The sequence below is a fragment of the Odontesthes bonariensis genome, chromosome 11, assembly GCF_027942865.1.
Source record: "Odontesthes bonariensis isolate fOdoBon6 chromosome 11, fOdoBon6.hap1, whole genome shotgun sequence".
NCBI lineage: Eukaryota > Metazoa > Chordata > Actinopteri > Atheriniformes > Atherinopsidae > Odontesthes > Odontesthes bonariensis.
Genome location: NC_134516.1, coordinates 17,521,470 through 17,544,890, shown reverse-complemented (window position 1 = coordinate 17,544,890; position 23,421 = coordinate 17,521,470). Strand labels below are relative to the sequence as shown.

Below are 23,421 nucleotides of genomic sequence, written 5' to 3'. Positions count from 1 at the left end.
ATCCGTTCTTTGTATGATCCAGAAACAGTCTGATGTCCTGTTCACATTGTTCATCATGTCAAAACACAGACGCTCATCTTGGGCTTAAGAAGCCTGTTTAACATTTATTCTGTTTTATTCTGAAAAGACAGAGGCCATTTAATACAACCTGGGAGTCTCTGAAAGGCTTACTTGGTGGAAATAAAACAAAAAAGATGTGAGACTGAACACAGTCTGAAACGGAACTGTTGAACAGTGACTTTGTGGACATGCACAGCAATAATCTAACTATTGGCCTTATTTCACATAAGTTTATTCATATAGCACATTTAAAACTTGGTCAAACTACTTTACAGTCAATAAAAGTTTACAGCCAACAACAAGGTTATAACAATAAATACAGAAGATGAAAACATTAAAAACAAATTCTAAATTTGGATGTCATACTCCACTCGAGCTGAAAGCCAAGAAGAAGAAATGAGACTTAAATATCTCTACAGTCTGAGCAGAGCGTATATGTAAAGGTTAAACTGTTCCACAGGTTTGGAGCAGCCACTGAAAAAGCCCCTCTGAGTTTTAACCTGGATGTTGGATTATCCATCTTATCTGTTAGGGGAGGAGCAGACTGGATCCAGAAGCGAACAAGAGACAGTTAGGTTAGGTGTCAGAAAATTGATTTTATTTACTGAGGGGAGAGTTGGGATGCCAGGAAGTGAGGCAAGGATCCAGGATATGGGTCGGCAGGGAAGGAGGCTCCGTGTCCGGGTGTGTGATCCGTGGGGAGTTGGTCTCGTGTCATGGGGATTTCCATGCGGGGGCTCGTGTGGTGAGGCTTGAAGGTGGGCTACTGGCTGGTACGGTGGAAGGCTGGGCGGAACGCTGATAGCTGGCTGTGCGCTAGAGCAGGTTTTACTCTGAGAAAGACAATCATCTGGCACTGGAGCACAGGGGAGAGCAGGCTTTAACCGGTGCCAGATTGGTGATCAGCCACAGGTGAGGATGGAGAGAGAGCGCTCCTCCAAGCTGCTCCGCCCAGCCTGAAAACAACAAAGAAAAAACAGCCAGCGCCCAGTACAAAATAAAAATATATAAATAAATAGGAGAATAATATAATCACCACATTATCCACCTTAATAGAGCTGTTAAGAAGATCACACACAGATCGCTAACAGCAGAGCGATTGTACGGAGCCAAAAGGCCAAGAATGCCACTGTCAGGTGGATTTGATCTTCCAAACCAAATCACTTCACTCTTACTTTCATTGAAATTGAGAAAGTTTGACTTCAACCTGATTTTAAGGAGGTCTTGTGACAGAAATAAGCAACCCGATCGATAAAGAACAAGTCCAAAACAAATGTTTGGGTTCTGAAAAAAAAAAGAAAAGCCATAAGTCAGACCTGGCAACTCTACTGCTCTACAACACATGCTCAGGGATTCAGTGTGACCCAAGTGTTTGGGTTTGTGTTTTATTTAGTGACTTTGGATTTGATTTCCTTGTCTTAAGTTTTCTGTGATCTGTTTGTATTCTTAGTATTTGAGTTGCTGCCTGAATCAGGATTTATTCTCTGTTTGTGTTTGTCTGTTCTTGTGTTGCCTTTTTGGTTCTGTGAAAACAAGATGCTGTGAAAACTCCACTAGTACATAATGATAATGAAATCACATAATGTCTAGGATCTGTATACTCCACAAGCTTAATACAATAATTCCTTCCTCAGAATATGACCTTATTCGGGTTAAGGTAATTAGAAAATGCTGTTTACATGGAAGTGTCTTTTTAGGATAAAGCCTTTATCAGATTAATAAAATAATACTGCTGCTGTAAACAGCTGTAAACAGCTGCTGAGTATTACAAGAGGAGACTCTTTGTACTAAACTCAGCCCAGACTCACTGAGGTACCAAATGACCTGAACCCAAAGGCGGGATAAAGAGGTTCTTCAGTGAATGTGGTGTTGAAGGTGTGGAGGTGGATCAGTGTGTCAGAGGAGACTCTGTAGAAGGACAGAATGCCAGCAGGACGGTCCACATACACTGCTACTCTGTGACAGACAGATGTGGATGACGGGATGGCTGTTCCTCCCTTACTGTGCCAGGCAGAGTAACGACCAATATCGGCACAGTCCAGACTCCAGGACTGATCATTCCTTCCAAACACATTGTCATTTCCTCTCCTTCTGATTCCTCTGTAACTCACTGATATACGAACCTCTCCACTCCACTCAACCTCCCAGTAACAGCGACCAGTTAGAACATTTCTACACAGAAGCTGAGGAGAGAAGTCAAATCTCTCAGGACGATCAGGATACATTTGGACCTCCTTCACATGCGTCACCTTCCTGTTGTTCTCAGACAGTTTGAGGTTCCTGTTCACTGTGTTTGTGTCGATTGTGAGTTGGCAGGAATCTGATGGAGAGAACAAACACAATTCAGCTGCAGTTGTTGACATCTGCATTACTTTCAGAAAATAATAATAATTCAACATGATTAAAAGAAAATGCCATGAAATTCTTTTTGAACTTCCATATAAAGCACATATCCGTGTTGTGAAAGTTTCCATAAATAAAAAAAGTCTTGACAGTAAACTCTAGCGATTCTACTAAATTATTTTCATTTAATAGTTCCAAATCATATGAAATACTTGAACGTCCAGCAACTCTACTTTGCTTGACGATTCAGGAGGTGCCGTTATCTTATGAGGCCTCTTGCCACAGCAGCTTCCAGTAAAATAAGTAGAATGATTACGTGCAAAAAAAGTTTGCCTTCTAAAAGCTGAGAAAGTCTGTATCTTCATGCAAATTAAAACACACAACTGTCTGAGTGGCTCAAGCCCTTCATCGGTTATCAATTAAACAGTCCAGCTGTGTGGATAGGCAAACAATGTGTCGGTTAAATAAGGCTCAAAAACCAACTACTGCTGTAACGGCAAAACAGCGGCTTCACAAACATTTAAAAACCATGTAATATTAAGTTATTAATAAAGTACAGATTATAGAATAGAAAAAAGAAATCCAATGTTACACAGTCGTAGCAACTATTTATACAGGTATACTGTATGTGTTAGGTGTCTCATGTGAGAGTCTGATGTTCAGATATACAGAAACAGTCTTCAAAACTAAAGCTGCATTTAAAAAGTGGTAAATGTCATGAAAAGGCTCTTTTTGTCGCTCTTCCTGTCGCCCTCGACTGGTATGACAGGCTTTTTGTAACAAAGTGCCGAAAGATACTGTTTAGAAGTGGCTCTTTGCTAAGTTGTCTGTTATGTGTAGACACAACACTGGTTCATCCCTTGAGTTGGGAGCCTTTATACGATTGAATGATTCAAAGGAGTCAAGTGGCTTTTTGAAGAAAAGAAAATGAGTGAAAAAGCAGCCAATGTCCAAAAAAAAACTTTGAAAGACCTTCAGAAAGCCTGAAGAACTGTTGATGAAGACCACTTTAAAAGATTACAGGAAAGTCTGGCTGCTTGGAAGGAAACAGAAAGAAATGAGGGCTGGATCAAGTCCATTGCACAATGCTGCATCATTTGTTTATTTATGGACACTGATGAATACTAATCAAAGTGTGATGTGACAGTTTGAAGGTGACTGAATGTGTGCTGCTTTGTTGCCTTGAATCAACTGAAAAACGCACTTACACTTCCTCAATCCCGGTGTCAACCATTGTTGTCCAGCAGGCTCCGACCTGAAAGGAGGAGATGGGTCAGAACAAGGTTCAGTTTAGTCCAACATCCACTCTGTTAATGAATCAGACCGCTAACATGATGTATAATCAAGCAGCTTTTCAGCATCTATCAGCTCTGCTGTCGAGACAAGATGAGCTGAAGCAACTTCATCTGTTCAAAGATCTCTATTCAAAGCCAGACAGTAACAAATCTGATATTCAAAGCAACACAACGAACAGTGGAGCACACTAATGTTTTTCTACTTCCAAACACAGCTACTGTCTCTTCTGCACTGCTGATTATCACAGAGCTTTCACTCATGTATGTGTTACCACTTTTTTTTTTAAGGTAAACACAAGAAACTTGTGCTAAAGAAAAAAATGATCACAGAGGAAGGCTGTGCTTCTCTGGCTGAAGCTGTGACCTCTAACCCCCTTCAGACTTGGTAATGAAAATATAGAGGGTGCCAGAGGTGGAGGCATGACAAGACACACTAGATTCAGCAGACAAACTCATCTAAACCGTCCTACAATCACAAAAATACCAGCAAAAACAAAGCCAAACAACTCACTCAAAGCCAACTCACCCTAAACTGACCCCACTGACTGGACTTTACTGCCTCATCTGACACTTCCTTCACTATTTTCCTCACACTGTCCACTTACACCCAGCTCCCTCAGCATGGAGACAACTGACTTTGCAACAAAGCCTCTACATCCTACTTCCACTGGACATATCCTAACTTTCCATCCTCGCTGCTCTGCTTCTGCCCCAAACTCCACATACCTAAGCTTTTTCCTTTCATATGCTTCTGCTACTAATTCCTCCCAAGGAACAGTCAGCTCTATGAAATAGACTCTCATTCTACTTCTAGACCACAAGACTATATCAGGCCTTAGATTTGTAGAGGCTATCTCCTGGGGAACAACAAGCTTATTTCCTAAATCTACCTGCATCTCCCAATCACAAGCATCCTCCAAGCTGCCGTGCCTCCTTATCGTCTTATTAACTTTCTCCCCCTCTTGAACAAACTGAATTGCCACTCTCTTCACCTTAGACCCTCCTAAGTTTACCTGCCTTCGTTTATCTTCAATACCTGCAGCTAAGCTTCTTAATACTTGGTCATGTCGCCATATATACCGGTCTTGTGACAGACTAACCTTACAACCTGACAAAATATGCCTTAGAGTTGCAGTACCTGAACATAAGGAACATAACGGGTCTCCATTTATCCAGAGTTTTAGGTTCTGGGGCGTTGGCAATACATCATATGTTGCCCCTGTCAAAAATCTAATACTCCTTTCGTCCATACTCCACAGTTCTTTCCAACTAAGCTTTTTCTTCTCTACACCTTCCTAATTCACCCACCGTCCCTGCTTAGCCTGAGCCACTGCCTTTGTACCCCTTAACATTTCCTTCTTTCTATAAACCTGCTCAACAACTAGCTTTCTCTTCTCCTTGGGACCTGCTCTACTCCACACTGGTTTGCCTGGGCCAAGCCCCAAGCCTCCCCGGCCTATTTGCACATTACCAGCTCTGCCCTAACTTTAGTCCATTTAAACTCCTCTACTAGACTAGATACTGGGAGCTGGAGTATGCCTTTCCCATTCAGTGCCACAGTACTTAAGCATCTAGGAACACCTAGCCACTTCCTAATGTAAAAACTAACTAATCTTTCCATTTTTTCTGCAACAGATAATGGAATCTCATACACAGACAGTGGCCACATCAACCTAGGAAACAATCCAAACTGCAGACACCACAGCTTCAACTTTCCTGGAAGCTCTGATTTATCTATTCTATCCAGTCTCTCAGCAACATCTTTCCGAAACTGCACTGCCCGCTCTCCATCATTCATGTCTGCCTGGTACCACCTGCCTAAACTCTTCACTGCCTTTTCCCTTATTATTGGAATGCTTTCTTCATCTATTACAAACTTTCTATCACTTAATTTCCCTCTACTTATTGAGATACTTCTAGACTTAGTAGGTTTGATTTTCATTTCCCCCCCCTTTAGATTTTTATTAAGTCTCTCAAGTATTCTCTTCATACATGGCACTGTTGTAGTCACCAACGTCATATCATCCATGTATGTTCTAATTGGTGTAAGGCGCATGCCATCCTGACGTCTCTCTCCACCTACGACCCACTTGGAAGCTCTAATAATTATCTCCATCGCCATTGTAAATGCTAATGGAGAAATCGTACACCCTGCCATAATGCCCATTTCTAACCTCTGTGCCTAAGTACAGCAGGTTTCACAACAGGTTGGCAGTCTAATATCCTGAAAATAGGCTCTTACTAAGTTAACAACTATTATGGGCACTCTAAAATACTCAAACGCTTTCCAAATAAGGCTATGTGGCACTGAACCAAATGCATTTGCAAGATCAAGAAATATAACATGCCAGTCTTTTTTCTCAATCTTGGCTGTCTGAATCTGATGCCAAATCATGCTAGTGTGCTCTAAACACCCTGTGAAACCTGGTATTCCTGCTTTCTGCACAGTAGTATCTATAAAGCTATTCTTTTCTAAATAACTAGCTAATCTCTGTGCAACTAAACTAAAGAAAATCTTCCCCTCTACATTTAGGAGAGAGATCATCCGGAACTGACTCAGGTCCGAGGACTCTTTCTCCTTTGGAATAAGAAGGCCTCCTGCTCTACGCCATGCTCTAGGAATAAACTGTTTCTCCCGAATGATTTTAAATTGCCTCCACAAAAACCTTAGGACATCAGGTGCACTTTTATAAACCCGGTAGGGGACTCCATTTGGCCCTGGGGCCGACGAAGCCTTTGCACGCCTGACTACCTCGTCAACCTCTTTCCACCTAGGTGGTCTAACATCCATCTTATGAGCTATCTCTCCTAATGGTGGCATGTCAGGTGGAAGGCCTACTACTCTACGCTGCTCAAGATCTGAATATGTATTTCTTAGATACTCTTCCACCTCTAACTTTGTTGCCTTAAGCTGCCCTCCCTTTTCCTGGTTAAACAATCCTTTAACAAACTTGAACAGGTCCCTGTAAAATGCCGTCCTTACATATTCTTTCTTCTTTCTCTTTTTCCTAAGATATTCAGCCCTTCTGAGTATTGCTACCCTGCTTCTCAATTCTTCCTGCAAAACATTAATTCCCTCCCTCTCTTCTTATGTAGCTCTTTTCCACTGCTTTCTTAAATGTCTTCTTTCTTTAACCAATTTCTCCATCTCTTTTTGCTGTCTAGACTTAACTAAATGTATTCTGTCAACTCTATTTCCATCTTGAGTAAAATATATCTCCCATCTTCTCTAGCCTATCGCTCGCATTTCCTCCTAACCTACCTAATATTATTGACAAATCTTTATTGACTGCCTCCCATTCTTTATTGCTATTTGCCCTAGGCCACCTAACTCTATCTTTCTGCTCCATATTTCTCTCTATTACTGGCCTATTCACCTCAGTATCAGCTGCATCCCTTCTTAGAACCTCCTCCTCCCCCTCCGTAGCTGTGTTATTGATATCCTTCGGACTGTGGTTTTGTACCTGCCGCTGGACTTCATCCGACTTACTCGATTGACTTCTTAAAAAGTACTGATCGATATGGCCACACTGCCCTTCTTTTACCACACATCTCCTTCTTCCCATATGCATTTTAAGGCCTCTAACTGATGTTACTTTCTGCCAGCCACAAGGACAAACCTGGAGCATATTTCCCTCTAGCCTACCACTTTTATTTTGTCCAGCTACGCTCTCTTTAATCTGAGAATTATTCTGGCCAGTTCAAGCGATAGAGAATAGGTCCGTGCCCCTATTTTTCACTGAGTCACGTCTCCACCTCATAGTCATGTTCGTTCCAGTGTCAGTTACCGTGTAGATTGCCTAGGGATGGGAATTGATAAGATTTTATCGATATCAATGCCATTATCGATTCTGCTTATCAATCCGATTCTTTAACGATTCCTGTGGGTTTTCTGTGTGGAAAAAGTAGGCCTTACAGTTTTTCAGTGTCAACAAAACACATTTATTATGAGTCTCTGAACACTGAAAAAGATAGATAAACTATTTGTGTAGAGACAGTGTGCTAAAATAAATTAAATTAACTTAACTTATCTAGACTGTTGCCTGTTTTTAAATTCATTTAAATTATTTTATTTGTTTTTTTTGTATATTCTTTTATGTATTTTTAATGCGTTTTGCACTCCTGCTGCAATGCTTTTATTTATGTAAAGCACTTTGAACTGTTTGTACATGAAATGTGCTATATAAATAAATTTGATTTGATTTGATTTGAAAGTGTATCTGTTAGAACAAATATAAAACTGTTCTCTGGATCCTAGATCTCTTACAGTATTAAATTAGAATACAAAGCTACTGCTTAAAACTATAAAAATATAGAACTCTGAAAACAAATATAAATTTGGTCTCTGGATCCTAGATCTCTGGACGTATAAAAATAAATCTTAAATCTGTCTCCTGTACAAAATCAGCAGTTCTTGTGCAGAAAGATAAGCATATCTGCTTTTTATGAGAGGATCCTGGATCTTTCAGGGCTGATTGTGTTTTCTTTCTTTGTCATTTCCCTACAGAATATTAAACTGATTAGAATAGATTATACAACTTAACATTCATTTTACTTCTTGTTGAACATCAATATATCATCTATATTCGTCACATTCTCATTGTAAGTTCAGCCGTTTTTTGCCAATACAATATTAATTAACAGAGAGCCATGGTGGTCATTTAAAGGTGCCATGGCATGAAAATAAATGGAGGCTTTTATATATTTTTATAGGCTTTAGTGGTCCCCTAATACTGTATCTGAGTTTTTTTCCCCCAAAATTCTGCCTTAGTGCAGAATTACAGCCAGTCCCAAAAATGAGCTTTCCTTAGGATCCTCAGAATGAGCTGTTTAGGGTCTGCAGCTTTAAATGCAAATTAGGAGGAGAAAGGCGGGACAAAGATGCTAGCGACTAAAACTAGCGAAACCTGTTGAAATGAGCTTACCTTGACAATATGACGAAATAGTTAGTGAACAACTTTCCTAACACAGTCAAACATCAAGTCCTACACAAGTCACAGCAAGACGACAAAAAAGGTGTGCGTGAAGGGGAAAGCAGGAGTGAGGATTTTGACATTCTCATCTGATTGCTCTGGTTTGCAAAGATGCACGTAGCGCGAGTCATTTCAATCAGGGGAAAGGCAGATATCGTGCGCGCCATAACACCAACAGCAGGACGGCTATCAAAACAACAAATAAGTACACAACACTCACGTCACAGTAAATGAGGTGTCTACTCGCATACCTCATGCTATTTACCGTTACATTAGCGACAGTGACTGAGCTATTAGCTGCAGAGCTAACGACACAGACAGACTGAACGTTTTGACTCCATGAATGAATCATTATCCTGATGAAATGCACTGAATTTGCGGATTCATTGTTCTTCAGGAAGCTTGAAGTAAGAGGTTTTGGTCTAAAATGAGCAAGCTAACCATCTCATGGGCATGCAAACACCTCCAACAGCCCAGTTGGCAGAGATAAGAGCAGGGCTCTCAAGTTCTGGAAAAATCGGTGAAATGTTTGGCGCTCATTTTGCCCTTTGCGGCAAGTGTGAGCGGTGTTTGCTGTTGGCTAAAGAGGGGGGGAGTGGGGCTGGGACATGGAGCTGTGCTTGCAACGTTATGCCCCTTTTTCACCAAACATTTTTGTACCGGTACAGCTCTACACGGTGCGACTCTACCCTGATTGGGAGCTTTTCAATCGCGGGGACACGTTACGATTTTTAGCACCGGCTAGTACCTGCTTCAGAGGTGGGTCTAGTCGGTACTAGCCGATACTAGAACGTCACGTGATCAGTGCTGTCCACTGATTGGTCAGGTGAAATTACGTCATACACGTGACAAAGCTCGGGGAGCTTTAAATAATCACCCGCCATGTATGAAAACACACCTGCGAGAGCAACAGAGAATAAACAGAATTGCGAAGATGGAAGACCAGAGAAGGAAAGCCAACCCATGGACGATGAGCGAGGTGCAGACCTTTCTGTGTTTGGTGGCTGAGGACCGCATACAGAAGGAACTGGACGGAGCGACACGAAATGAGAAGGTGTTCCAGGATATAGCCAAGCTGATGGCTAGCCATGGCTATCACCGGAATTCTCAGCAGTGCCGAGACAAACTGAAGAAGCTGAAGAGTGATTATCGGCAGGTAAAGGACCACAACAGCCGGAGTGGGTCAAACCAAAAGACATGGAAGTGGTTCGACCAAATGGACGGCATTTACGGGCACCACCGGCGAACCGGGGCAAGGAGTTGTTGGAGGCGATGGAAAATGGTAAGTTATCCCCTTGGTGCAACGCTTATATCTTAACAAATGCATGTTTTATATCGTAACAAATACATGTTCAGTCTTTAACTTGTATAAAACATTACACAGGTGTCTCATGTAAGTTGTTCTGAGTGAGCTAGCAAACAACGCTGTTTTGGAAGGCTAGCACAGTGTCTCACCTATGCGGTTACGTGTATGCGTTTCGTATGTTCACACTTTTTTTTTTTTTTCCCTCAAGACTCGGTTTGTGCAACCGATGAGTGTTCGGTTGCTGAGGTCAGCGAAGATCCTGCAATCCCGCAGGCTTCAGAACCGACATTGGCATCGCAATCTGCAGCTGAGGCAACAGCTGCTATCTGCATTCCACCAGCACCAACACTGGCGTAGACGCCTGTATCTGAGACAACTCCTACTGTTAACTTTTGTATTGTCATTTTTAATAAAGAGCTTGGTTTAACTAAACAATATGAATTGCATTACACATTACACTCCATCGTTGTGTTTACTTTTGACTAACCGCGGCGTGACACTTTGTAGTCACCTGAAACCGACGTCACGTTAGTGGTGAATGGGCCGACTCTGCCCACTTCCAGGCCACGGTTTGTGTGGAAAAGGAAATGTTACTGGTGCCGTGTCGTGTAGTGTAGTGTCACGCTATATCGAACCGAGTAGAGTAGGGCTAGCTCGGCGGTGGAAAAGGGGCATTCGCTTGGGAGGTAGAAAAAGTAGCAGTACTCGGTCCTTCACCGCTGTCATCTAAAATGGATCAAATGAGATATTATTTGTACAGCATTCATTTTCATCTACGTCAAATAACGTTACAGAATCTGTCATTACTTGCATTGTGCTAATTTTAACATAGGACATTACCCTCACTGCTAGACTGTGTAGGACTGGATGACTGGCGGCATAGAGCGTCAAATACACGGCACTCCTGATACTTTATGCCGTGCGCTGTCAACAAATGCTTTAGCATGTTGCTGTTACCCTTGCATGAAATGATGGTGTGGCACAGGTCACATGTTGCGCTTCTGTCTCTCCGCCATGGTGTTGCTCACCCTGATCACCTCTCGCGCGAGTGTGACGTCATTGTTTTGATGGGCACGGCTTCGATAAGGGAATCGTTAAGCATAAAGGCAAATGATGTCAATGGATTGAACCAATCGGAACCGGTTCTCGATTCCCATCCCTAAGTCTGCCTGTGAGTCTTCCACCCCTGCTCTGGCTGACTCTAGGGGTATTCTCTTTAATCTACTTGTAGATTATGCTGGTTGTAACAGCTGCTAGGCCTCGCTACCGCTACCATGGATTGCTAGCCCATGGCAGCACCTTTGTGGTCTTTGCCTCCTGTCAGCTGTCTTTCAAATCTGTCACATGGTCTTTCCCTTGTTGTCAGCTGCCCTGTTCACAACAGTCACTAGCTAGGCTAGATTTGGATTTAAGATAAACACAAGAAACTTGTGCTAAAGAAAAAAAAAAAATGGACCAGACTCAGCGAATAATTCCCTATACTCCCTATAGGGAAGGTCCAAAAGTACTATACTAAAAGTACTATACTGTGACAGCATGTTGCCATCTTCTGAATTCTCTCATCTTTGCTGCACGATTCTCACATATGTCACTTTGCACACGTAATTACACACAAGGGGTTTGCAGCCACACAAGTGATGAAAGGTCCTGGTTGCTGTGGGACCACAAGCTCACCGGAGTACTTTTTGGAGTAATTTTTAAGAAGATATTGGAGCTACTCGCCACAAGAGCCAGAGACAAGAGAAAGTTTTTATTGTTGGGATTGTTTGCCATTTGTCACAAAGATATCCTGAACAAGAAATGGGTTTTCCAATTCAAGAGAATTATCCAAGTCAGACTGTCAACATCAGTTTTCAAGTTTTGTCACAAACAAATGGTACAAAACACAACTCAGTTCCGTACTGGGCCAACTGCTGTTATTCTGGGTGCTGTGGTCACTGTCTTGTAGCCTGTGTTACAGTTAATTATAAATAAAAAATCATCAGCAACTGTTCTTTTAGCTTCATTGGCAACATGGCATGCTGTTCTAGATTAATATCAATGATCAACAAGCTCATTACTCCTTTATTGGTCACTGGTGCTTAGCTTTTGTAAACACTCATTCTGAGTGACTGAGCTGGTTTTGTGTGTTCAGCTGTTCTGCATTCTGTGCCCTGGTCAGTCGTCACCATTCCACAACCGTGTGCACAAACAGCTTGTGTGACGGTGTGATTAGTGGCCAGTAAGATTTGAATTATCCCCAAAACATGAGCTATTTCTTATTCTGACTCATTTTTACTGTTGGTCGACTGTATGAGAGGATAGTAGCAAATTGTTCTTGTTTTGTTTGGTTTCAGCTCTTCCTCCTCTATCAGATATTGTGTGTGGCTGCAGCAGGCCTCTCCATACCTGAGTTTGTGTGGATCCTTCAGTGCAGCCCTCAGCAGCTTCACTCCTGAGTCTCCTGGATGGTTGTAGCTCAGGTCCAGCTCCCTCAGATGGGAGGGGTTGGAGGTCACAGCTTCAGCCAGAGAACCACAGCCTTCCTCTGTGATCAGACAGCCGGACAGGCTGCAGACACACAGAACAACACAGAAACTCTGAGAGAACTGCTCTGAAACTGAAGCTAATCCTGGTCAAATGTTGACCACTAAATAAAAGTGGGTCATGTCCGCCAATGCAAATCATTATGAGGACAACAGGAAACAGGTGTCATTACAATTTGTCCCAAAGTTGTTGAAATATTTAAGTTAATTTATTAACATTAAGTTATAACATTAAGTTATGGCCATGAACAACCTAAAAGCCGCTGCCAGAGATGTTCACAACATCTAAATATGTTTCAGACCAAAAGAGAACAATACAAGAGCATAATTTATTTTAAAATAAACAGAAAGACTAATATCAGACAATTATCAAAATGTCTCAAGGAAAGAAACAACCTGATATGATTCAATATAATTTCACCAATCAAAACAGACACAATCCTTCAAAGGTCAGCAGTTCATTCATGTAAACTATCATTTCCAATGGTTATCAGTTTAAAAGGTCAATAAATCCTGACCTTAGACTTTCTAGTTCACAGCGTGGACTCCGCAGTCCACCACACAGCTGCCTCACTCCTGAATCCTGCAGGTTGTTGGTACTAAGGTCCAACTCTTTTAGTCTGGAGGACTGGGAGCTGAGAACTGAGGACAGAGCTTCACAGCTTCTCTCTGAGAGGTTACAGTCACTCAGGCTAAGGATACACATAAAGAGAAAAAAAGCTCAGTCATTAATGGCTTATAAAAAGTAAAAAAAAGATAATCAGCAATCTATCCATCCATTTTTATCTGCTTATCCAGGTCTGGGTCGCAGGGGCAACATCCTCAGTAGAGTTCATATATGAAGGCATTGTGGAGTTTCTATTATGTTTATGTAAGATGTTATGAAATTAATACCCAGCTGCTTCCCTGCATTAATGAATTACTATTTTATAAAAAGTTCTTTCTAAAGAAGAAACTAATCACAATAAAACTGTGATAAACTGAAAAGTGAATTTAATCTAATACCATTTAAAAAAGTAAGCATCCAATTTAAAAAGAAATAAATTTGTTTGTAACACACCCTCCAAAGGATCACCACCTTAAAGCAATACAATGTAACTTCTCAAAAAGCCCACTATGGAGCTCCCCCTACAGGCTTGGAGGTAAAGTACGGTTACACTGTCGTAAATACAACACCCTTTCGCTTTCACGTTTCACGTTTGTTGACGAACCGGCGAGGAGTCAGAAGGTGCAAGCTATGTCGACCGAGAAGGTAAGAGTAATCAAATGTACCTGGGAGCGTGAGAGGGTCTATTTGTTTTTGCGGTAGGTGTTCCAGAAAGCAAGACGAAGTACTTCCGCTCAGCTCCTGGGCCGGTCCAGCGAAGTTACATAGCGCAGTTTTTCCAACTCAGACCCCCGAAGGGCATAGGAGACAGGCCAACCGTAATATTAAAACCGCACAATTTTTTTCAAGCTGTTATTTTAAGGTAGAAATGTTACATAGTATTGCTTTAACGTGGTGGAGGGGTGGAGTATCCCCATGATCCTGAGAGTTGTGTTGTCGGGGGTGTTAGCCCCGGTGGGGGGTCTCCCATGGCAAATTGGTCTCAGGGGAGGGGTCAGATTAAGAGCGATTTAAAGACCCCAATGGAACGGCACCAGTCAAGGACAGTCAACTCACCCAGAGACAAAGGAAACCATATGTCACGGACACTGGGGTAAAGCGAGGAGCAGAGCTGTCAACTGATCACCACCTGGTGGTGAGTTGGATCCGTTGGTAGGAAGACTGCCGGACAGACCTTTAAGCCCAAACCTTTCGTGCTTGGTTGTTGGGGTCACCTGAAGCAGCTGACAGATACTGAGTGGCTAAAAGAGCTGCAGCACTGGTTTGGGAGGAATTTGTTTAGGCCATGGAGAAAGACTTTTGGTGTCCCTGTATAACCAAAGCAAGAGCTGTGCCCGCATTCTTGGCACTAGGTCAAACTAGTTTACAGTGCGTGTTGGACTGCGTCAGGGCTTCCCCTTTTCACCGATCCTGTTTGTGATTTTCATGGACAGAATCTGGAGGTGTAGTTGAGGAGAGGAGATCATCTGGTTTTCAGAACATAAGGGTTACATCTCTGCTTTTTGCAGATGATGTGGTTCTGTTGGCTTCTTCAGGCCATGACCTTCAGCTACACTGGAGCGGTTCACAGCTGAGTGTGAAGCAGCCAAGATGAGAGTCAGCTCCTTTACACTGAAAGGAATCCATTGAGGTGATTCGGGCATCTGGTTAGGATGCCTACTGGTGCCCTCCCTTTGAAGGTTAGAGGGATTAGATTTTGCCTGTCTGGCGTGGTAACACTTTGAGATCCACCAGGAGGAGATGGAGCACGTTGCTGGCTCCTGAACCTCTTGCCTCTGCGACCCGACCTCGGAAAAGCAGAATATAATGAATGGATGGATTATTTGTATTGTTTATACTTACAGAGCTTTGTTGGAAGCTTTGACCACTGGCAGCAGCCTCAGAAGAGCCTCCTCTGAAGCAGAGTATTTCTTCAGGTCAAACACATCCAGATCTTTTTCTGATGACAGTAAGATGAAGACCAGAGCTGACCACTGAGCAGGAGACAGTTTATCTGTGGAGAGACTTCCTGAACTCAGGGCCTGTTGGATCTCCTCCACCAGAGAACGATCATTCAGTTCATTCAGACAGTGGAACAGATTGATGCTTCTCTCTGCAGACAGATTCTCACTGATCTTCTTCTTGATGTAATCGACTGTTTCCTGATTGGTCTCTGAGCTACTTTCTGTCTGTGTCAGCAGGCCTCGTAGGAGCCTCTGATTGGTCTGCAGTGAAAGACCCAGGAGGAAGCGGAGGAACAGGTCCAGGTGTCCATTGGGACTCTCTAAGGCCTTGTTCACAGCACTCTGGTAGAAGAGAGTCTCTGCACATGGATCTTCTTTTGTTTCAGAATTCTGGGATGTTGTTTGTTGATCTCTCATCAGGTTGATTCCAGAGTTGATGAAGGTCAGATGCACATGAAGAGCAGCCAGAAACTCCTGAACACTCAGATGGATGAAGCAGAACACCTTCTCCTGGTACAGCCCTCTCTCCTCTCTAAAGATCTGTGTGAACACTCCTGAGTACACCGAGGCTGCTGAGATATCGATGCCACACTCTGTCAGGTCTGATTCATAGAAGATCAGGTTTCCTTTCTGCAGCTGCTCAAAAGCCAGTTTTCCCAGAGACTCCATCATCTTCCTGCTCTTTGGACTCCAGTGTGGATCTGTCTCAGCTCCTCCATCATACTTGAGCTTCTTCACTTTGGCCTGAACCACCAGGAAGTGGATGTACATCTCAGTCAGGGTGCTGGGCAGCTCTGCTCCCTCTCTGGTTTCCAACACATCCTCCAGAACTGTAGCAGTGATCCAGCAGAAGACCGGGATGTGGCACATGATGTGGAGGCTTCGTGATGTCTGGATGTGGGAGATGATCCTGCTGGCCTGCTTCTTATCTCTGAATCTCTTCCTGAAGTACTCCTCCTTCTGTGGGCCAGTGAACCCTCTGACCTCTGTCACCATGCCGACACAGTCAGGAGGGATCTGATAGGCCGCTGCAGGTCGTGTGGTTATCCAGAGGCGAGCAGAGGGAAGCAGCTTCCCCCTGATGAGGTTTGTCAGCAGCACATCCACTGAGGTGGGCTCTGTAGCATCAGTCAGGGGCTCCTTGCTGTGGAAGTCCAGAGGAAGTCGACACTCATCCAGACCGTCAAAGATGAACACAACCTGGAACTCTTCAAAACTGCAGATTCCTGCTTCTTTGGTCTCAGTAAAGAAGTGATGAACAAGTTCCACCAAGCTGAACTTTCTCTCTTTCAGCACATTCAGCTCTCTGAAAGTGAATGGAAACATGAACTGGATGTCCTGGTTGGCTTTGCCTTCAGCCCAGTCCAGAGTGAACTTCTGTGTTAAGACTGTTTTCCCAATGCCAGCCACTCCCTTTGTCATCACTGTTCTGATTGGTTCATCTCTTCCAGGTGGGAGTTTAAAGATGTCTTCTTGTCTGATGGTTGTTTCTGGTCTATTTGGTTTCCTGGATGCTGCTTCAATCTGTCTGACCTCATGCTCATCATTGACCTCTCCGGTCCCTCCCTCTGTGATGTAGAGCTCTGTGTAGATCTGATTCAGAAGGGTTGGCTTTCCTGCTTTAGGAATCCCCTCAAACACACACTGGAACTTCTTCTTCAGAGCAGATTTAAGTTTAAGTTGAGAAACTGAAGGAATAAGTTCTAAATGACCACAACAAACAAGACAAAAATGAGTTAGTGATAAATCAATTTCCCCAAATAAGTAATATCTGAACATCTGTTGTTCTGTGTGTTGAGACACCAGTAAATGTGTCATTAATCCAGCAGGTTAAATCTTTAGAGGAATCCTCTTACTGCTCTGCAGACAGTTAGCCAGCTCCTGCTGCTTCATTCTCCTCAGGAAGTGAACTGTGATCTTCACTAATGCCTCTCTGCTGCTCCTCTGCTCTTCATCCTCACCCTCCCTCTGACTCTCTGAGCATTCTGGGTAATCTGGACTCAGAACGTTCTGCATCTTCTTCAGCTCCTCCTTCACAAAAGTGAGCATGTTGTCCTCCAGCAGCTGGAACAGAAAACTAAATGAATGAGCCAATCAGACTGAAATCATGGAGCCAAACATCAGATCCATGTTGGACACACTGACAGTCCACTGGTCTAGAAAGTGCAGCATGGAGAGGACTGTGAACAGAATAGATGGAAAAGTAGTTGTTGTACATGTACAGACCATAAATATGGAGTCCAGCTGTGTTTGATGCTGCTGGGCAGACGGACCACTGGGACCCTCTGAGCTCTGCTGGTCCACTCTGTGGAGGAATCATGAAGAATGAGCTCACATTGTGTCTGTCCACACAGAGAGCAACACAAGGTAAAGCTTCATCTGCATGTGAATAGTTAATATGCCTCCCTGGAGAGGAATACGTTCAATGTTACTGAGCCCACTGAGAGTTTTTTATGCACGTTCTTATAACACTGAGAGAAGCAATATCTTCTTCACAATTTTCTGAAATTCTTTTTTAAGTTGTTCTTAAAAAATTCTGAAAAAAACTCTAAGTCAGCCTCGTGAATATGTTTTTAGAAGGAAAATTGTTTGCATCTTTGCTCTTGGTGCAGTGCAGCAGAACTGAACTCAGAGATTCGTAAGACCACGAACTCTCCTCTGAACATCCCCCCACTGAAGTGGTACCAGCAAAGCAGGCACAGGAAACAGAAGAGGGGGAAGAGAGGGAGACTGAAGGCTAAAGCTGGATTTTTATTTGGCGCGTCGCTCATGGCGCGTGACGTCAAAATGACGTTTCTGGCCTGGAGCGTGCCATGAAAAGATGGCGTGGCGCTGTGTCGTGCACCAGTCGAAATTTGTAGCTTGGCGTGCGCGGAGAACGACAAACCGGATGGACCAACTCGAAAACAGGCTCACGGCAGACGGCTGTGTCATGTAAAATACTTTGTGCAATTATTTGTAAATAAATGATGTCGTTAGGAATTTGCTGTTGTGTCAGTCACTGGTATACACTGGAAGCGGCTTTGAGTATGATCTATGCCTATGGCTTGTTCGATTGTGGAGCGAGTGCGTGCGTTCATCTGATTAAATAAAACCTCCTGGTGAGTCTGAAAGTTGGTCAGTGGAGTTATTAACCAGGAGGTTAATCCTGGTTAATAACTCTTTGATTTTCTAATAAAAGAAATCATGATAAAACGCTACTGTAGCAGAACATTTTAATTCTTAAAAGATATGTATCAATGAGCCATGTATCACCAGCTGATCGCGCGGCTGATGGACTCTTATCTAAGAACAAAGGTAAGACAAATCCTGGATGAGAAAACATTGGTGAATGCCAAAGTCTTCTTAAAAAGTGTGTCAGCAGAACTGTTGGTGAAAGAGGCCCAATGTATGCATCAGCAAAATCTATAATGTTCAAACATTTAGGTGCAGCTCACCTATTTGAAGCAGAAGGTTGGTCAGTTTGAAATGAAATACCAAGACCTTTTGACTCATTGCTCTTTAGGGACAAACAGCTGGGTCCAGGTTCAGCTTCAAGTCTCTGATGGATCCTGAAAGAACAGTATTTCTCTTATTAAAGCTCACACACACTGTAAAATTCACCCTGACATTTGATCTATATGCTAACCCGTGTGAAATAATTCTGAATGCGTGCATCCATTTGCCTATTTGTTTGCTGACATTTGATCACATTAAAAAACAAGAAATACAACTTGCTCCCATATTTTAAATTATTTCACCACAAACCGTTATCTTTGGAGGCCTTCAGTCACTGATGAAACTATCAACAATGACGTCTCAGGCTCTGTTTACATTAATTCATTTCACCATTTCTTCGTGTCGGCGTCTTGCAAACTATTTACATTTACACTGTAACGGGGATCGGCTGATTCGCTAGTCACATGACTAATCAGCCATCACATCACATGATCGCCCTTGCATCTGGAGCATGAGCAACTGCTTTATATTAACAGATTTATCAGGGCTGCTCTGGACATTCGAAAGTTCTCGCGCCATTCTTCGGCGACAACAACTTGGTCCACGAAATTGTTCCACCATGCGCTGCTTCTTCCCGGTCTAACCCAAAAGCGGCGCTCCGTACGGCTTGCGTTGCTGCTGTGGCTGGGTTCTCATTATAAAAGCCGAGTAGCTAGAGCTCAGCACTGCGTATCCCCGTTTCTCACCGTTTACAACTGCTAAAATCAGCATCGTATGCGAACGCTTACGTGGGCTCCGGCGTATTTGAATCCTTCCACCTATGAAGTCGTATTCCAGTATTTTAATGTAAATGGACAGTGCATCCGCGATAGAAACGATATAGAAACAGATTAGTATAAACGGACCCTCAGACTCAGCACAGGGAGGTGTTTTGTCATGGTGTGATCCGGGGCCTAATCAGTCTCATCTCTTGCCCTCCCCCTTCTCTGTGGGCTCAATTGCAGAGGCTTAAAAAAAACTATGTGTACACTATGAGGTGGGTAGACATCTTGTTTCCAGCATGTAAACAGCCGCCCGTGATCGGTTAAAGAGGTCTGCTCTCTTGTTGATATATTCTACAAAAGCTTTTCAGAAATCATTTAAAAAGTTTGACTTCTATGTGAATTTTTATTCAACACCTGCAGTTGCAGCACAAAAAAACAACTCGAACTGACTCAGTTATAGTTCACATATTTCCAACATTTACATGCAACTCACCTATTTGCAGCAGAAGGTTGGTCAGTTTGAAATGAAATACCAAGATCTTTTGACTCATTGCTCTTTAGGGACACACAGCTGGGTCCAGGTTCAGGTTCAGGTTCAGACTCATTTTCAGGTTCTGGTTCTGGTTGGTTCCTGTGAATAAAGGTGGTTTGGTCATGTGAGTGCTGAGCTCTGACATGGAGAAGAGTCATGGACAGTTAGAAATGGTCATCTCACCTCTGAGCTTTGCTCTGGCTCTCATGTTCCCCACACAGAGAGGTTTTAGTGTCCTCACACTGATCCATGCTGCTGAATTCACAGGAAACATCTGCAGAGGAAATCTGCAGAGGAAACACAAATGATCAATTTTAGAAGCACAGCAGCTTCTTCTACCTCACGCTGTTGCTGGTATACATCCATCTATCAGTCCACTCGATGAAGCAGAGTGAAGAGCAGCCCAGCACACACAGGAACCTTTTCACAGTTTAAACTATTGGAGGAAATTACTGATCTTTTTGTGTTCACCCCACAGGAACTGTGGCCAGTCGTAGTTTCTAGAGTTCATAAAAGTACAGCTAGACTTTTAAAATGCACACAAAAATAATCTTACAAAATCAAAGCCCTTAAATCCAGACTAATGGATCCAGATAATGCAGATGGGGACTGAATCACTTCTGTATGTATACACTTAGCAAGACTCAGTGGTTCTAGGCACTCTAGCGCATATATTTTATAACAACAGTAAAGTGTAAGTGTATATTAATCCAACTGAATTACCAATAAAGCTGCTCTCATTCACATATTTTTCTGTTTCTTTTGTCAGAAACTGAGACTGAAAATTAGCCGATTAAGACTACGTGTCAACTCACTTAAAGCATTTCCAGACTGTCGCTCTGCCCTAATAAAATCCTGATTTTATAACCACAGCCTCATCTGACAAAATCAACATTAAAGTAATTTAAAGACAAAGTCTGTGCAGTGAATTCAGCTGTACTTACTTCAGTCAATAACTGGATTACCCTTCCAAGCATGTATTACTGGGACAAGGACAGTGGTCAAATTAAATTGCGTGTGTGTAATCAAACTGCATGGTGATAGGTTCAGTTGTATAGCACAGTGATTGGTTGAATGTACATATGCAACGTAGATAGCTGCCAGGGAAAAAACAAAAAGAAACTTGTAAACACTGGTAAAATGTTCATGTTCAGGGAGCTCTCTGGAGCCCACAGCGCTCACAGAGTCCTTTGACCTGCTTGGTCTGAATGTCCCTGTGATACATGAACCAACGTTGTGCAACACAAACTGATTCACTTTGTTCTGTCATTCATTCAGGACGGTTGTTGGCAAACATGACATGGTAGATCTCAACTAGTGCGAGACATTTGAACAAAACAGATAAAAGACTAAATATTTCTTTTCAACCTGAAGCAATATTCGTGTCAACAGCTAGTCGGCTGCAACTCATTTTCAATTGGTTTCTGCATAAAAACTTCAAACAAATAGGTCTACGGTGTAGACCGTGCAGGCCGAAGTGCAGACCGAGCAGTCCCCTGCTTCCGAGCAGTAAACACCTTGAAACAGGTGCGGCTATCGGCAGGTGGCAGTCCGCAGTGATACGAAGGGAGAGAAAATAGCGCCAAGCGATTGTGAGGTCTGACTTTTTCCTGGATAACGATTTTGTGATGCAAATGTATTACTCTTTTGAACGTATATTGTTTTGAGAAGCAAGACGCTTTATTTTTTAAACCCCAGCCAATTAACCGGACCACCTTCGTCAACACCAAAACTCGGCTGGAACTCGGCTCACAGGACGCAGCAGGGGGTAAGAAAATGTTCATAAATGATATTGCTAATATGGGATGTCATACAGCTTCATGTCAAAAGAGGCGAACTATCCCTTTAACATGTTGAAGTGCTATTCAAACAAATATTGATGTAATTAAGAAACTGCTCCTAAGACAAGGTGCTGATGCTGATCAGTGACTGGACTGAGGACCTCAGCTCTGCTCTCACTGTTTCCTCTGCCGGGGAAGGTAGAAAGTCTCTGAAAGCTTTCAACATAACCGATTCATGTTGAATTACAGCTCCAGCAGCCTCTGCATGACTGGGAGAAAAGGTTCTGCTTGGTAAAAAAAAACACTCACACTGAGTCTGTAGCCAGCTATACATTTGAACTGGATGAAGTGACTTTAAGTACAGCATTAAAATTCACACTTCTGCTCTGAAATGGGGTACAAGTATAAATCAGTAAAACACAAAAATATCAGATCAAACCTGCAATATAGCTGCTAATATATAACAACATATATATAAAACATAATAACATATAACAATGTTAGTTAAATGTTGCCCTGTTTACTTTTAGCACTTTAACAGTTGTAAAGCCGGTTAAAACAAATGAGAGACCATAAAAAAAACTCTTGTTGGAAATATTGATATAATCAGGCCCACGAACCCTTAACGACATCCAGGGGGCTTTAACGGGTCACCAACTGTATCACAGGAGTCTCTCAATTTGCATAAGAAGACGCAGACAGACGGAGCTGCTCTCCAGCGGAGGTCCGGCCAAAGTCAGGCCGCGTTTTGCAGCTCAGACAGCGGGGAAAGCAGCGGATGATCTCCGTCTCCTCAACATGTTGATTCACTTTGTAAAAAGCGGCGGGTTTCTGCTGGAATAAGTTGCCGAGAGCAGGCGTTAAAGAGCACAACAGATATGACTGCTTACCTTAACCTGACAGAACACCAGCTCACTTTCGCGTACTTGGAAATCGACAGAGACGTTGTGATCTGAAGTTAGAGATCAGACACACACACACATACAGTTCGGTTGGGTTCGGCGGGATCCGAACTGTTGAGGAAGATACAATGTTTTCTAAACATCTGTGAATGGAACAGAAAAGGTCACACTCATATGAATATGTTTAGAACTAAATAGTTGTTAGACTGTGACGAAAGTGTTTTTGATGCTCTTGCGCCGGGGTTTCCTTTTCCGGTCTGACATCACTGACGGTGCAGCGCGCCTGTGGTTTTCCTCTGTAACTGTAGATATCATTCCGGCCATTCTACCCTTATTATGACAGCGCCAACAGTTATCACCATGCCATTATTATGGTCTGACCCTTTGAATCAGTGTAGATATAAACATAACTATGCATTTTATAAATGCCCAGAAACTACAGCAACCTGGCTCCAGCAGGAGGATCATTAATGAATCAACCCCTATAGAAAAAAAAAAGTAGTTTAGTTTTCAAAAAGTAGTTTATTCAAGTGTTCTACGAGTATACTTATTTTATACTAAAACTGAGGCAGTATACTTGAGGTTTACTTTTTATATACTATATTTTATATACTTAAGAATAGTATAGTGAAGCTTACTTGGCTGAAAATGCTTATACTGAAAAGTATAAAGAAAAGTCTAAGACTAAGTACATTAATACTAAGACTTACACTTGTACTTGAATACTAAAGCTTATACTTGCACTTTAGTATACTTTTGACTTCTTTCTGCCATAAAGTACTAATACTTAGTTTGCCTTGATCCAAGTACAGAATAAGGTCAAGTCATTGATGAAGAAGGACTTAATTTCATTGAGGCTCTTTGTTTTTTAAATGCACATCTTTTATGATTTAAGCAGGTATTTGTAAATACACTGTATGGTATCTTTTAGAATGTTACAATACATTACATG

The 23,421-nt window shown here is 42.5% G+C and overlaps 1 protein-coding gene across 1 annotated transcript; it reads right to left on the bottom strand.

Moving 5' to 3' along the window:
• Positions 1-275: 275 nt before the first annotated feature.
• Positions 276-22,722, bottom strand: LOC142391732 (NLR family CARD domain-containing protein 3-like). The gene is made up of 11 exons (XM_075477759.1): positions 22,188-22,722; positions 19,970-20,073; positions 19,748-19,885; positions 18,490-18,603; positions 17,279-17,357; positions 16,909-17,116; positions 14,952-16,755; positions 13,021-13,194; positions 12,366-12,527; positions 3,612-3,658; positions 276-2,380 (listed from the first exon to the last, which is right to left on the bottom strand). The coding sequence occupies exons 1-11, from the start codon at positions 22,197-22,199 to the stop codon at positions 1,854-1,856; spliced, it is 3,369 nt and encodes a 1,122-aa protein (XP_075333874.1). The 5' UTR covers positions 22,200-22,722; the 3' UTR covers positions 276-1,853.
• Positions 22,723-23,421: the final 699 nt, after the last annotated feature.

Bases quoted from the DNA above. Each gene is read 5' to 3' on its own strand.
- LOC142391732 (XM_075477759.1), bottom strand. The intron at 17,117-17,278 runs GTCTGTACATGT...TTTCTGTTCCAG, and splicing joins AGCTGGACTCCATATTTATG to CTGCTGGAGGACAACATGCT. The intron at 2,381-3,611 runs GTAAGTGCGTTT...TCTCTCCATCAG, and splicing joins GACACCGGGATTGAGGAAGT to ATTCCTGCCAACTCACAATC.